General features: G+C 43.9%; 1 protein-coding gene across 5 annotated transcripts; it reads left to right on the top strand.

The window, feature by feature from the left end:
• The first annotated feature begins 454 nt into the window (after positions 1-454).
• Positions 455-3646, top strand: LOC103645779 (uncharacterized). Of its 5 annotated transcripts, XM_020546291.3 has the most exons (7): positions 474-716; positions 816-880; positions 971-1348; positions 1438-1496; positions 1586-2946; positions 3021-3254; positions 3334-3646. In XM_020546291.3, the coding sequence occupies exons 5-7, from the start codon at positions 2624-2626 to the stop codon at positions 3443-3445; spliced, it is 669 nt and encodes a 222-aa protein (XP_020401880.1). In that variant the 5' UTR covers positions 474-716; positions 816-880; positions 971-1348; positions 1438-1496; positions 1586-2623; the 3' UTR covers positions 3446-3646. The 5 variants fall into 5 exon arrangements, with proteins under 5 accessions (XP_035821024.1, XP_020401880.1, XP_020401879.1 ...); XM_035965131.1 differs by having other exon boundaries at positions 455-716; positions 971-1496; XM_020546290.3 differs by lacking the exon at positions 3021-3254 and having other exon boundaries at positions 971-1496; positions 1586-1712; positions 3439-3646.
• Positions 3647-14100: the final 10454 nt, after the last annotated feature.

Genomic DNA, 14100 nt, shown 5'->3' with positions numbered 1-14100 from the left:
CATATATGCACCTCAAAAGACTCGGAAAAGAATCCTCACAACTTTTAAATGCCAAATTAAAAGCGGTATTAAAATGCAATGCACGGTACACTATTTCGCATATACAAATAATAGACATATAGGACCTCTTTTAATGCAAGAAAATAATCTAGCTGACCTATATCAACAACAAACTCATTTTCATTTACTACAAGTACACACGTAGCTGCTCCTTTACCACTTCTTCAGTATCATCTGATCGAGAAATTTGGAACTGGGCCATTATGAAACGTGGGCTTCGCTGGATTGCATCAAGTGAATTGGTTTCGCCTAGGTGCCATTATGAACAACTGCATATACACTAGAATGCCTTTTGGTTGTTTACCAAAACCTGAAATGGTTTTAATTTAATTAGAGAAGGCGACTTGACTCTTTTGCCCCTCATCATCTCTTTCACATTCACGGGAGATTTTTCACGGTCTTCTTTCTTTCACTGTGGCCAACAGGCCAAGCTCCTCACGGGTCCTCACCCGCCGCCATGCTCCTCACCTGAGGTCTCCTCATCCACGCCCAGGCTCCTCACCGCGCCCACGCCAGCAGGGGGCTTGCGCCAGCAGCCAGCGCTCTCCGGTCCCCGCACCACCGACTGCAGCCGGTGGTTGTTCGATTGCCGCCCCGAAGCTCTCCACCATCGTCGCCGTCGACGCCCTCCACGTTGGCTGCTCCTCCTACAACAGGTGTAAGAGAACGGGGTTTGCATTTTTGATTTGATGTTTGATTGCCAGCATGCCTACAAAATAATCAGTACATTCTGTTTCCTAAAATCCAAACCCTAGGTTACATAAGAAAAGGAAAAAGGTAGTTATCGGATGGAGTCCATCTCAATTGATGATTTCCATGGGTATGCTCTGCTATCACTTTGTTGTTAGTTGACGAGTAGGAAGCACAGTAGCAGTGCAATTTTGCTAACCGCTAACCTATTTATTTCCAGCATTGATGATGAGCCTTTAGCAATAGTAGAAGCTCCTGTTCGACATGATCAGCCACTAGCTGCTATTGACTGGGACACACTACATATTTTTGATAGTACAGATGAAGAAGGAAGGATAGAAATAGTTGATGATAACCAAATGTATGTGCTATTGGGGCTAAGAGATGAGGATGAGGCTGCTGATAAGGGTAGTGAAACTTTCGAGCAGGCAGACAATGCACATGCAGCTAGTGGCAATGACACCTTTGTTGACAATGACACTCTTGGTGCAGCCATCCTTGTTAATGATAACATACCAGGGGAGAGGGTGGTGGTGCATGATCCGGATAATCCTTGTATGGATATTGGAACTGTGTACCCAAGCATGCGTGAATTTAGGTTGGCTATGAGACAGTTTGCTATAAATGAAGAGTTTGAGCTGCAAATCGTGAAAACTGACCCGAGTCGATTTATTGGTGATTGCAAAGGGGAGGATTGCCCGTGGCATATCGTGGGCCGTAGGCAACCCGATGGGAAGACTGTTATGGTATTTATAATTGGTGGCCTTTGATTTTTGTATGTAACATTGTCCTTCATTTATATGGTTACTAATTGATTTTTTTGTTTGTGTTGTAGGTGACAGTGTTACTTGATGAACACAATTGTACCTCCAGCGCTAGAAGAAAGACCACTACACCTACTAGTGCATGGGTGGCATCAAAGGCTATTCATCTGTTAAAGAATTCAGCCATGGGAACTAAAGATTTAAGGATTAGGTTGGAAGAAAAATACAAGTGTGAAATACCTTATGACACTGTTTGGAAGGGAAGACAACTAGCACTGAAAGAGTTGCATGGCAGCTGGGAAGAAAGCTTTCAGATGCTATTCAATTGGAGAGCAGATGTTTTGAGTCGGTCTCCAGAGAGTGTCATCGAGGTTGACATTAAAGAGGTGGATGGCAAGGTATATTTTCATAGGTTTTTTTGTGCATTGGGTCCTTGCATTAAAGGTTTTTAGAGGGTTGCAGGCCATATCTAAGTATAGACTCTACAGCACTTAATGGTAGGTGGAATGGGCATATGGCTGCAGCAACTGCTATAGATGGTCACAATTGGATGTACCCAGTAGCCTTTGGATTCATAGATGGTGAAACTGAAGATAATTGGGTCTGGTTCATGAGTCAAATGAAAAGGGCCATAGGAGATCTCCCTTTGCTTGCTGTGTGCACAGATGCATGTAAAGGACTCGAAAAGGCAGTTAAGCTTGTTTTCCCTTATGCTGAACAAAGAGAATGCTTTAGACATCTAATGCAGAATTTTGTAAAAAGATTTGGTGGTGACATCTTCTCCAATATGTACCCTGCAGCCAGAGCTTATAGGCCAGGAGTCAGCCAGTACTTTTACAATCAAGTTGTGGAAGCTTCAGAGGATGCAAAGAAGTGGCTAGAAATGTACCATAATTTGAAGTGGAAAAGGAGTGAGTTTAACCCTGCCATTAAGTGTGATTATATCACCAACAACCTAGCTGGAGTTTTCAACAATTGGGTTAAAGATTGGAAAGACCTTCCAGTTGTTGAGCTTGCAGACAAGTGTAGATGTGGAGCTGGAGGATTTTGTGCATGATTTTTATTCAGTTCAGAGGTTCAAAAGTGCATACAAGAGAATTATAGAGCCAATGCCAGATAAGTCTCAGTGGCCACATGTGGACCTACCATTTGCTGTTGCTGCACCACTAGACAAGAGAGGTAGAGGAAGGTACAAAAAACTCAGAATCAAGAGTTGTCTTGAAGGTGGGAATAGCAAGAGCAAGAAGGCTGCTGCAGAAAAAGGAAAAGAGGCTGACAAAGAGGCAGCTAATGAAGTTGACATGCAGGCTGAAAACCAAACTGAAAAAGGCAAGAAGAAGATGATAAGAGGGAAGAGAAGGTGCAAAAAATGTGGAGAACTAGGCCACGGTGAAACCAGCTATAAGTGTCCATTAAATGGAACAAAGAAAAGGCAAGTGTACAAATGGTTCATTCAAATTGTTGACATTTAATTATTTCCTAAAACTATTTTCCTCTATCACGCAGGAAGAGAAAGCCTCGGAAGAACACAACTAAGTATAGGGAGAATGCCAAAGTGCCAACGCAAAAGAAGTCAAAAGAATGTGCTGCTGTCCAAGAAATGGAGGAAGGTGCTTGTGTCCAAGAAATGGAGGAAGTTGCTGCTATCCAAGAAATGGAGGAAGGTGCTGCTGTTCAGAACCCAACTAAGCCTACAATGGAAACAATTATAAATGATAGCCCAATTAGGGTCACCAGAAGGTTAGTAATTGATAGCCCAATTTGGCATGTTGTGTATGCTGCTAAGATATGTATTGAATGTTTGCTCTTTCACTTGCAGTCGACTTGCAATGCTATTGGGAGTTGGTCCAACCTCACAGGAAGGTCTGCCATCAGCATCAGACAAGATGACAACTCCTACAAAGCTAACACCTAGGAAACTGAGATGCTGATATGTGAAATCAGCTAGTATTTATTAGTAGCATGTATCTGAGATGTGAACTGAACCACTATTAGTAGCATGTATCTGAGATGTGAACTCGACCACTATTAGTAGCATGTATCTGAGATGTGAACTCAACCACTATTATGTATCTAAGAAAGTTTGAGATGGCTACTTGCCTTTTCTCATATGGAGAGCCATGTCTATCTGATGTGAGGTTTGTGTGAAAAATTCTCATATGAAGCTTGTGTGTAAATCTGATGTGATGCTTTATTATGGTGAGTCTAACTGATGTATCTGATGCTTGTGTGAAAATTCTAATGTGATTCTCATGTATCAAGTTTGTATAAGGTTTGCTGCTACAGACCATTGTAAGGTTAGTGGTGCTGTTGTAATTATTGTGAGGTATTTGTGCTGTAATCTTATTGCAAGGTACTAGTGCAGGTATCAAGTCTGTAATTATTGCTTGCTTTTTCTCATATGCAGAATGTGGGTGTAGTTCTGCTCTTCTCTAATGCAGGTTCTGCTCTTCTCCAAGTCGCGTGGGGGCTGGAGACCGTGGGGGCTGCAGACCGTGGGCGTGGGTGTGGGTGCAGGCGCGGGTAAATCGACAGGGGTAAAACAGTCAGATCAGCTGCTACTTTTAAATTAAAGCTGATCCAGTTCTTATTAAACAGCCAGAAGGCATTCTAGCGGGTATGCAGTTGTTCATAATGGCACCTAGGCGAAACCAATTCACTTGATGGCAATCCAGTGAAGCCCACGTTTCATAATGGTCCAGTTCCAAATTTCTCCATCTGATCTGGTTATTAGCTTCAATTCACACTCTGGCGGAGGCAATAGTGGAAGCAGGTACATTCGAGCTGCACCATTTTCTCCTTCAATATCAACGGTCAGGTTTCTAAAACCTGAAGACAAACAAACAGAACGATGCCTAACATGCACACTCAACAACTAAGAGAACAACACGTTAACTAACATATAAAAGGACTAAATATACTCACATGTAAATGGCTAGCTAGTATACTCAATACTAAAAACTAAATACTAAACTAAGTAAATACTAACTAAATGCTAAACACTAACTAACCACTAACCCTAAACCCTAAAATGCTAAAAACTAAATACTAACTAACCACTAACGAACAACTAAACACTAACTAACTAAGTAATACCAAAAAAATACAAAAATATTAAGTATTAATTATAAAAAAATTTACCTGGTGAGCTGGAAGGCCGGAGGTAGAGCGGCAGGCGGAGGACAACAAGCGGCGGCTGGAGTCGAGCGGGAGGCCGGTGGAGCGGTGAGATCGAGCGACGGGCGGAGAGAGCAGGCGGCGGCCAGAGTGGCGCGCGCGGACGTGGCAGCCGGTTGAGTGGCTGGGCGCGGTGGCCGGCGTTGAGTGGTCGGGCGCAGCGACGGAGAAAGCAGGGGCGGGCGCCGCGGCGGGGAAAGCAGGGGCGAGCAAGGAGAAAGAAGAAGAAAGAAAGAAAGAAGACGACGGTTCGGCTTAAATCCTAGCTCGGTGCCAAGATATGTGGCGCCGAGCTTCGGGTAAAAAACAGTAATTAAGACATTTAGGGGTCTAAAAATAATTTTTTCGAAAAATGGACTGAAAAACAAAAAATTTGGCCATTTAGGGCTTGTTTGATTATTTCTATAACATGTGGATTGAATGAGATTGGAAAAATTATGAAAGATTTTGACTTGTTTGGAATTGAAACTCGGCTCGGCGCCACAGCTTATGGCGCCGAGCTTCGGGTCAAAAACAGTAATTAAGACATTTAGGGGTCTAAAAATAATTTTTTCGAAAAATGGACTGAAAAACAAAAAATTTGGCCATTTAGGGCTTGTTTGATTATTTCTATAACATGTGGATTGAATGAGATTGGAAAAATTATGAAAGATTTTGACTTGTTTGGAATTGAAACTTATTCAATCTCACCCAATCCACATAGATTCAGAGCAAAACGAACAAGCCCATATGATGTGCCATTTATTCAGCCAAAAACAACACACATATGTATGACAGTTTTATTCATGAAGATTTGATCTATTTAAAAGGTGCCCCATTTCTTCTATATCTATATCACTGTATAAACCACTAGTTTAAACTTTTGCAAACCTACACAATCAAATCACCCATACACTCAAAACCTCCAATAAATCCACCAAATAAATTGCACTTACACTTAACACAACATTAGTTTAGATCGTTGAATAACCCTCACTAAAATCCAATGGACAATATTATTTGTCTTCATCCCCCTCCCACGCGACCCCACCCCCTCCCCCTCCCCCTGTGTTCTCGTTGCCCCTCCCCTCAGTCGTGTCGTTGTCGCCCCTCGCCCCGCCACTGCCACTGTTGACCCCCTTCCTAGAATCATAGCGTTAGCATGAGCTATATACTAATCATACTAGCAGTAATACATTAATCGTTTTTGATACAGTAGATTTCTTTATTCATGTAAATTGTGCAGGCAAGTGGTGCATAATTCATAAATGTGACTGCATCAACGCACATAGAGGATGTTGTTGAAGGAGCGCCTCTTCGATGGAAAGAAAGATAATATGTTTTTGCTGCTTGATGAGTGCTTACATGAGAGGCGAGAGTCGACAAAGGTAAAAAAAATCCACGAGTACTGCTAAGCTCACGTTGTTATCTAGCAACGAAACGATGTCCGTTAGAGCAACTCCAAAAGAACTTATAAACCTTCCTAAAATAGATATTAGAAAAGAAATCACATTTTACTTGCTCCAACAGCTTCTTCAACCTTCTTTAAAAAAACGCGTCCTGTATCCAGCGACTCATGTTCTGTATATTTTTGTGGCCATTGCGTTCTCACCAATCCATTTGGTGCTTTTGCGTGTGCACAGGCGTGTGCGTCGGGCACTTGCATGGCAAAAGGAAAGGACGTCTGGCACATGCAAGACAAGTAAAACGGCCCATTTAGCACCATACTTGAGTTTTTTTTATTTGTCCCATTTTTAGATTTTTAGCATTTGTTTCAAGCAGCTGTTGGAGTATACACGTTAATTTGCACCTAAACTTAACGCAACATTAGTTCAGATCGCTGAATAACTCTCTTGCTTACTAAAATCAAATGGATAATATTATTTGTCTTCATCCAAGGAGTCTTTACTAGTGTTGTTACAATGAGTCTGTAACCCCGTCCAAGGGGCATTTGGGTCCTCCCAATCCGCCATAGGCAGCAAAGTCGTAGAGCCCTCGCAAAGCGGTGGATGTCAAGGACGCCAAGTCCCTCAAGACCCAGCGGCCTTGCCACTGTGGGCCAGTTAACCTTGCACTTGCCACCAGTGTGGTTCTCATTCCCTTCCTAGAGGAATCGCTTCCTAAATTTGTCGATTTCTTAGAGTACCGTCTTTGGTACATTAATGGTCGTACTTCAAGATCTAGTGCAAAAGGATGGGAAGTTGTCGTCTCTATATAGAACGAGATAAGCAATTTTCTCTTTGCATGGCAACATGAGACCTCTTTTTGTCAGTTTTATTTTAGGAGACAGATCCATGTCCCTACTTCCTAGATTATGTCAATTTAGAGGAGAAACCTACACATTCAGTTTGTTCGGGGCGTGTGTGTCAGTTAAAAGAAAGAATTGTGCTTTTGATAAATTCATACATAGCTCGAGATTAAAAAAAGAAAAATAATGGAGGTGCGGGGAATCGAACCCCGTGCCTCTCGCATGCGAAGCGAGCGCTCTACCATATGAGCTACACCCTGAAAGGGAAATGTGCCCTTGGGCCATTTCTAAGTATTTTGGTGATTGAGTGCCAACTCAAGTGCTTAAATGTGAATTTATGCAATGGATGAACAAAGTGCAAATCTAGAGCAAAGGTATGTTTCTAAGTCTTAGTACATTGGTTTTGTGTACTAATATATTTGTCTAAGTGTTAGAAACAGAAAGAAGAAGAGAAGAGAAGACTTGGCTGTGTACAGTCAAGAGGCTGTTTCGGTCTGGGGCACCGGACTGTCCGGTGGTGCACCGGACAGTGTCCGGTGCGCCAGGCTGCCCCGGCCGAAGAGGCCGCTCTCGGGAATTTGCTGACGACGTACGGCTAAAATTCACCGGACTGTCCGGTGTGCACCGGACTGTCCGGTGAGCCAACGGTCAGCCGGGCCAACGGTCGGCCGCGCGATCTGCGCGGGACACGTGGCCAAGCCAACGGTTGGAAGGGTGCACCGGACTGTCCGGTGTGCACCGGACATGTCCGGTGCGCCAACGGCTCCCGCATCTGCAACGGTCGACCGTGCTGTTTAAGGAAGGAAATCGGGCACCGGACAGTGTCCGGTGTGCACCGGACTGTCCGGTGCGCCCGACGATAGAAGGCAAGATCAGCCTTCCTGATTTGCTCTCAACGGCTCCTAGCTGCCTTGGGGCTATAAAAGGGACCCCTAGGCGCATGGAGGAGGATACCAAGCATTCCTTGAGCACTCTTGATCACTCACACATCAATCTTGCACACTTGTTCGATATTCTAGTGATTTGAGCTCCGTTCTAGTGTGCTAGTCTCTTGAGCTCAAGTCTGGGTCTTGTGTGTGCGTATTCGCTGTGATCTTTGTGTTGTGTGTGAGTTGCTAATCCCTCCCTTGCTCCGTGATTCTCTGTGAACATCTTTTGTAAGGGCGAGAGGCTCCAAGTTGTGGAGATTCCTCGCAAACGGGATTGAGAAAAGAAAAGCAAGAACACCGTGGTATTCAAGTTGATCATTGGATCACTTGAGAGGAGTTGAGTGCAACTCTCGTCCATTGGGACGCCACAACGTGGAGTAGGCAAGTTTTTGTACTTAGCCGAACCACGGGATAACCACCGTGTCATCTCTGCGATTGATTTCTTGTGGTTATTGTGTTTTGACTCCTCTCTAGCCACTTGGCCATACTTGTGATAACACTTAACAAGTTTTTGTGGCTTAAGTTTTGAAGTTTTACAGGATCACCTATTCACCCCCCCTCTAGGTGCTCTCAATTGGTATCAGAGCCGTTCTCTTCAAGAAAGGGACTAATCGCCCGAAGAGATGGATCCTAAGGGGAAGGGAATCGTGATCAACGACAAGGAAAAGGAGTCCTTCGTCAACGAGCCAAAAGATGACAAATCCAACGACTCTGGCTCGGGCCACAAGCGCAAAGATGGGAAGAAGAAGAAGACAAGGCGCATCAAGGAGATCATCTACTACGACAGCGACGAATCCTCTTCTTCTCAAAAGGACGACGACAACGACTACAGGAAGACGGTCAATTCGAATTTTTCATTTGATTATTCTCGTATTCCACATAGTTCGAATTCGCATTTGCTTTCCATTCCTCTTGGCAAACCTCCACACTTTGATGGGGAGGACTACGGATTTTGGAGTCACAAAATGCGTAGTCATTTATTCTCTCTCCATCCAAGCATATGGGAGATTGTAGAGAATGGAATGAAATTTGATAGCTCGGATAGCCCTATGTTTATTAATGAACAAATTCATAGAAATGCACAAGCTACTACTGTTCTCTTAGCATCTTTGTGCAGGGAAGAATACAATAAGGTGAGCGGCTTGGACAATGCCAAGCAGATATGGGACACCCTCAAAATCTCTCACGAGGGCAACGACGTCACCATGCTCACCAAGATGGAATTGGTGGAAGGCGAACTTGGGAGATTCGCTATGATAAGGGGAGAGGAGCCAACCCAAACATACAACCGGCTCAAGACCCTTGTCAACAAGATAAGGAGCTATGGAAGCACGCGATGGACGGACCATGACGTCGTTCGCCTAATGCTAAGGTCCTTTACCGTTCTTGATCCTCATTTGGTGAATAATATTCGTGAGAATCCCAGGTATACCAAAATGTCGCCCGAAGAAATTCTTGGAAAATTTGTAAGCGGGCGGATGATGATCAAGGAGGCGAGGTACGTCGATGACGCGTTGAATGGTCCAATCCACGAGCCTCAACCCATTGCTCTCAAGGCATCGAGAAGCAAGGAGGCACTACCAAGCAAGGTGGCGCAAATTGAGGCGGCCGGGCTTAATGATGAAGAAATGGCTCTCATCATTAAGCGCTTCAAGACGACATTAAGGGGTCGCAAGGAGCATCCCAACAAGACCAAGACGAAAGGGAAGCGCTCATGCTTCAAGTGTGGTAAGATTGGTCACTTTATCGCTAATTGTCCCGATAATGATAGTGACCAGGAAAAGAAGAGTGGAAAATGGGAAAAGAAGAAGAATTACAAGAAGGCAAAGGGCGAGGCTCATATTGGAAAGGAGTGGGATTCAGATTGCTCCTCGTCCCACTCCGACAACGAAGGACTCGCCGCCACCGCCTTCAACAAGTCATCCCTCTTCCCCAACGAGCATCACACGTGCCTCATGGCTAAGGAGAAGAAAGTAAGTACTCGAAACTCTACTTATGCTTCTTCTAGTGAGGATGAGTCTAGTGATGATGAAATAGACTATTCATGCTTATTTAAAGGCTTAGATAGATCTAAGATTGACAAAATTAATGAATTGATTGATGCTTTAAATGATAACAATAGGCTACTAGAAAAGCAAGAGGATCTCTTGTACGAAGAACATGATAAGTTTGTAGAGGCTCAAAAATCCCTTGCATTAGAAATTAAGAGAAATGAAATGCTTGCTTGTGAATTGTCTACATGCCATGATTCAATTTCTAAATTAAAGAGCATTAATGATGACTTAAATGCTAAACTAGTAGAAGCACAAAAATCCAACTCTTGTGTTGAACATGTTGAAATTTGCACTAGGTGTAAGGATGTTGATATTAATGCTTGTAGTGAACACTTAGTTTCCATTTCAAAATTGAATGATGAATTAGCTAGTCTTAATGCCCAACTTAAGACTAGCAAGAGTGAATTTGAAAAACTAAAATTTGCAAGGGATGCCTACACTATTGGTAGACACCCCTCAATTAAGGATGGGCTTGGCTTCAAGAGGGAAGCCAAGAACTTAACAAGCCATAAGACTCCTATCTCCACCAAGGAGAAAGGGAAGGCTCCTATGGCTAATAGTGTTAAGAAGAATCATGCTTTCATGTACTATGATAGGAGATACTCTAGAAATGCTTTTAGAAGTAATGATGTTTTTGATTCACATGCTTATGACTCTTATGCTATGACTGCTTCTAGTTCTCATGTTATGCATGGTAGAAATGTGTTTAGAAGAAATGTTGTTCACCAAATGCCTAGGAGAAATGTAGTTCATAATGCTCCTAGGAAAGTAGTGAATGAACCTTCCGAAATTTATTGTGCTCTAAATGCTTCCTTTGCTATTTGTAGAAAGGATAAGAAAATTGTTGCTAGGAAGTTAGGGGCAAGATGCAAGGGAGATAAAACTTGCATTTGGGTCCCTAAGAATATTTGTGCTAACCTTGTAGGACCCAACATGAGTTGGGTACCTAAGTCCCAAGCCTAAATTTGCCTTGCAGGTTTATGCATCCGGGGGTTCAAGCTGGATTATTGATAGCGGATGCACAAACCATATGACGGGGGAGAAGAAGATGTTCACCTCCTACGTCAAGAATAAGGATTCCCAAGATTCAATCATATTCGGTGATGGGAATCAAGGCAAGGTAAAAGGGTTAGGTAAAATTGCAATTTCTAATGAGCACTCTATCTCTAATGTGTTTTTAGTAGAGTCTCTAGGTTATAATTTGCTATCTGTTAGTCAGTTATGCAACATGGGGTACAACTGTCTATTTACAAATATAGATGTGTCTGTCTTTAGAAGAAGTGATGGTTCACTAGCTTTTAAGGGTGTATTAGACGGCAAACTTTACTTAGTTGATTTTGCAAAAAAAGAGGCCGGTCTAGATGCATGCTTAATAGCTAAGACTAGCATGGGCTGGCTGTGGCATCGCCGCTTAGCACATGTGGGAATGAAGAACCTTCACAAGCTTCTAAAGGGAGAACACGTGATAGGTTTGACTAACGTGCAATTCGAAAAAGATAGACCTTGTGCAGCTTGTCAAGCAGGTAAACAAGTGGGAGGAGCGCATCATAGCAAGAATGTGATGACCACATCAAGACCCCTGGAGCTGCTGCACATGGACCTATTCGGACCCGTCACCTATCTGAGTATAGGGGGAAGTAAGTATGGTTTAGTTATTGTTGATGACTTTTCCCGCTTCACTTGGGTGTTCTTTTTGCAGGATAAGTCTGAAACCCAAGGGACCCTCAAGCGCTTCCTAAGGAGAGCTCAAAATGAGTTTGAGCTCAAGGTGAAGAAGATAAGGAGCGACAACGGGTCCGAGTTCAAGAATCTTCAAGTGGAAGAATTCCTTGAGGAGGAAGGGATCAAGCACGAGTTCTCCGCTCCCTACACACAACAGCAAAATGGTGTAGTAGAGAGGAAGAACAGGACGCTAATCGATATGGCGAGAACGATGCTTGGAGAATTCAAGACCCCCGAGTGTTTCTGATCGGAAGCCGTGAACACGGCTTGCCACGCCATCAACAGGGTCTACCTACATCGCCTCCTCAAGAAGACTTCGTATGAGCTACTAACCGGTAACAAACCCAATGTATCCTACTTTCGTGTTTTTGGAAGCAAATGCTACATTCTAGTGAAGAAAGGTAGAAATTCTAAATTTGCTCCAAAAGCTGTAGAAGGGTTTTTGTTAGGTTATGACTCAAATACAAAGGCGTATAGAGTCTTCAACAAATCATCGGGTTTGGTTGAAGTCTCTAGCGACGTTGTATTTGATGAGACTAATGGCTCTCCAAGAGAGCAAGTTGTTGATTGTGATGATGTAGATGAAGAAGATGCTCCGACGGCCGCTATACGAACCATGGCAATTGGAGAAGTGCGGCCACAGGAACAAGATGAACGAGTTCAACCATCTTCCTCAACTATGGTGCTACCCCCAACTCAAGACGATGAACAGGTTCATCAACAGGAGGCGTGTGATCAAGGGGGAGCACAAGATGATCATGTGGAGGAAGATGCGCAACCGGCTCCTCCAACCCAAGTTCGAGCGATGATTCAACGGGATCATCCTGTCGACCAAATTCTGGGTGACATTAGCAAGGGAGTAACTACTCGTTCTCGATTAGTTAATTTTTGTGAGCATTACTCTTTTGTCTCTTCTATTGAGCCTTTCAGGGTAGAGGAGGCCTTGCTAGATCCGGACTGGGTGTTGGCCATGCAGGAAGAGCTCAACAACTTCAAGAGAAATGAAGTCTGGACGCTGGTGCCTCGTCCCAAGCAAAATGTTGTGGGAACCAAGTGGGTGTTCCGCAACAAACAGGACGAGCACGGGGTGGTGACAAGGAACAAGGCTCGACTTGTGGCAAAAGGTTATGCCCAAGTCGCAGGTTTGGACTTTGAGGAGACTTTTGCTCCTGTGGCTAGGCTAGAGTCAATTCGAATCTTGCTAGCATATGCCGCTCACCATTCTTTCAGGTTGTACCAAATGGATGTGAAGAGCGCTTTCCTCAACGGGCCAATCAAGGAGGAGGTGTACGTGGAGCAACCCCCTGGCTTCGAGGATGAACGGTACCCCGACCATGTGTGTAAGCTCTCTAAGGCGCTCTATGGACTTAAGCAAGCCCCAAGAGCATGGTATGAATGCCTTAGAGATTTCTTAATTGCTAATGCTTTCAAGATTGGGAAAGCCGATCCAACTCTTTTTACTAAGACTTGTAATGATGATTTGTTTGTGTGCCAAATTTATGTCGATGACATAATATTTGGTTCTACTAACCAAAAGTCTTGTGAAGAGTTTAGCAGGGTAATGACGCAGAAATTCGAGATGTCAATGATGGGCGAGTTGAACTACTTCCTTGGGTTCCAAGTGAAGCAACTCAAGGACGGCACCTTCATCTCCCAAACAAAGTACACGCAAGATCTGCTAAAGCGGTTTGGGATGAAGGACGCCAAGCCCGCAAAGACTCTGATGGGGACCGACGGACACACCGACCTCAACAAAAGAGGTAAGTCCGTTGATCAAAAAGCATACCGGTCAATGATAGGTTCTTTGCTTTACTTATGTGCTAGTAGACCGGATATTATGCTTAGCGTCTGCATGTGTGCTAGATTTCAATCCGATCCTAAGGAGTGTCACTTAGTGGCGGTGAAGCGAATTCTTAGATATTTGGTTGCTACACCTTGCTTCGGGCTCTGGTATCCAAAAGGGTCTACCTTTGACTTAGTTGGATACTCAGACTCCGACTATGCTGGATGTAAGGTCGATAGGAAGAGTACATCAGGGACGTGTCAATTCTTAGGAAGGTCCCTGGTGTCATGGAATTCTAAGAAACAAACTTCCGTTGCCCTATCCACCGCTGAAGCCGAGTATGTTGCCGCAGGACAGTGTTGCGCGCAACTACTTTGGATGAGGCAAACCCTCCAGGACTTTGGCTACAATCTGAGCAAAGTCCCACTCCTATGTGATAATGAGAGTGCTATCCGCATGGCAGAAAATCCTGTTGAGCACAGCCGCACAAAGCACATAGACATCCGGCATCACTTTTTGAGAGACCACCAGCAAAAGGGAAATATCGAAGTGTTTCATGTTAGCACCGAGAACCAGCTAGCCGATATCTTCACTAAGCCTCTAGATGAAAAGACCTTTTGCAGGTTGCGTAGTGAGCTAAATGTCTTAGATTCGCGGAACTTGGATTGAATTGTAGCATACATGTGTTTATGCT

Source organism: Zea mays, chromosome 2, assembly GCF_902167145.1.
Source record: "Zea mays cultivar B73 chromosome 2, Zm-B73-REFERENCE-NAM-5.0, whole genome shotgun sequence".
NCBI classification, from domain to species: domain Eukaryota; kingdom Viridiplantae; phylum Streptophyta; class Magnoliopsida; order Poales; family Poaceae; genus Zea; species Zea mays.
The sequence above is the reverse complement of the archived record's forward strand: the minus strand, read 5'-3'. Positions and strand labels throughout refer to the sequence as shown.

What these genes read in the sequence shown, in the direction of transcription:
- LOC103645779 (XM_035965131.1), top strand. Translation starts at nt 849, where the DNA reads ATGGAGTCCATCTCAATTGATGATTTCCATGG. An exon ending in TCAATTGATGATTTCCATGG is followed by an intron (nt 881 to 970) that starts GTATGCTCTGCT and finishes ATTTATTTCCAG; the next exon opens with CATTGATGATGAGCCTTTAG. An exon ending in CCGATGGGAAGACTGTTATG is followed by an intron (nt 1,497 to 1,585) that starts GTATTTATAATT and finishes TTTGTGTTGTAG; the next exon opens with GTGACAGTGTTACTTGATGA.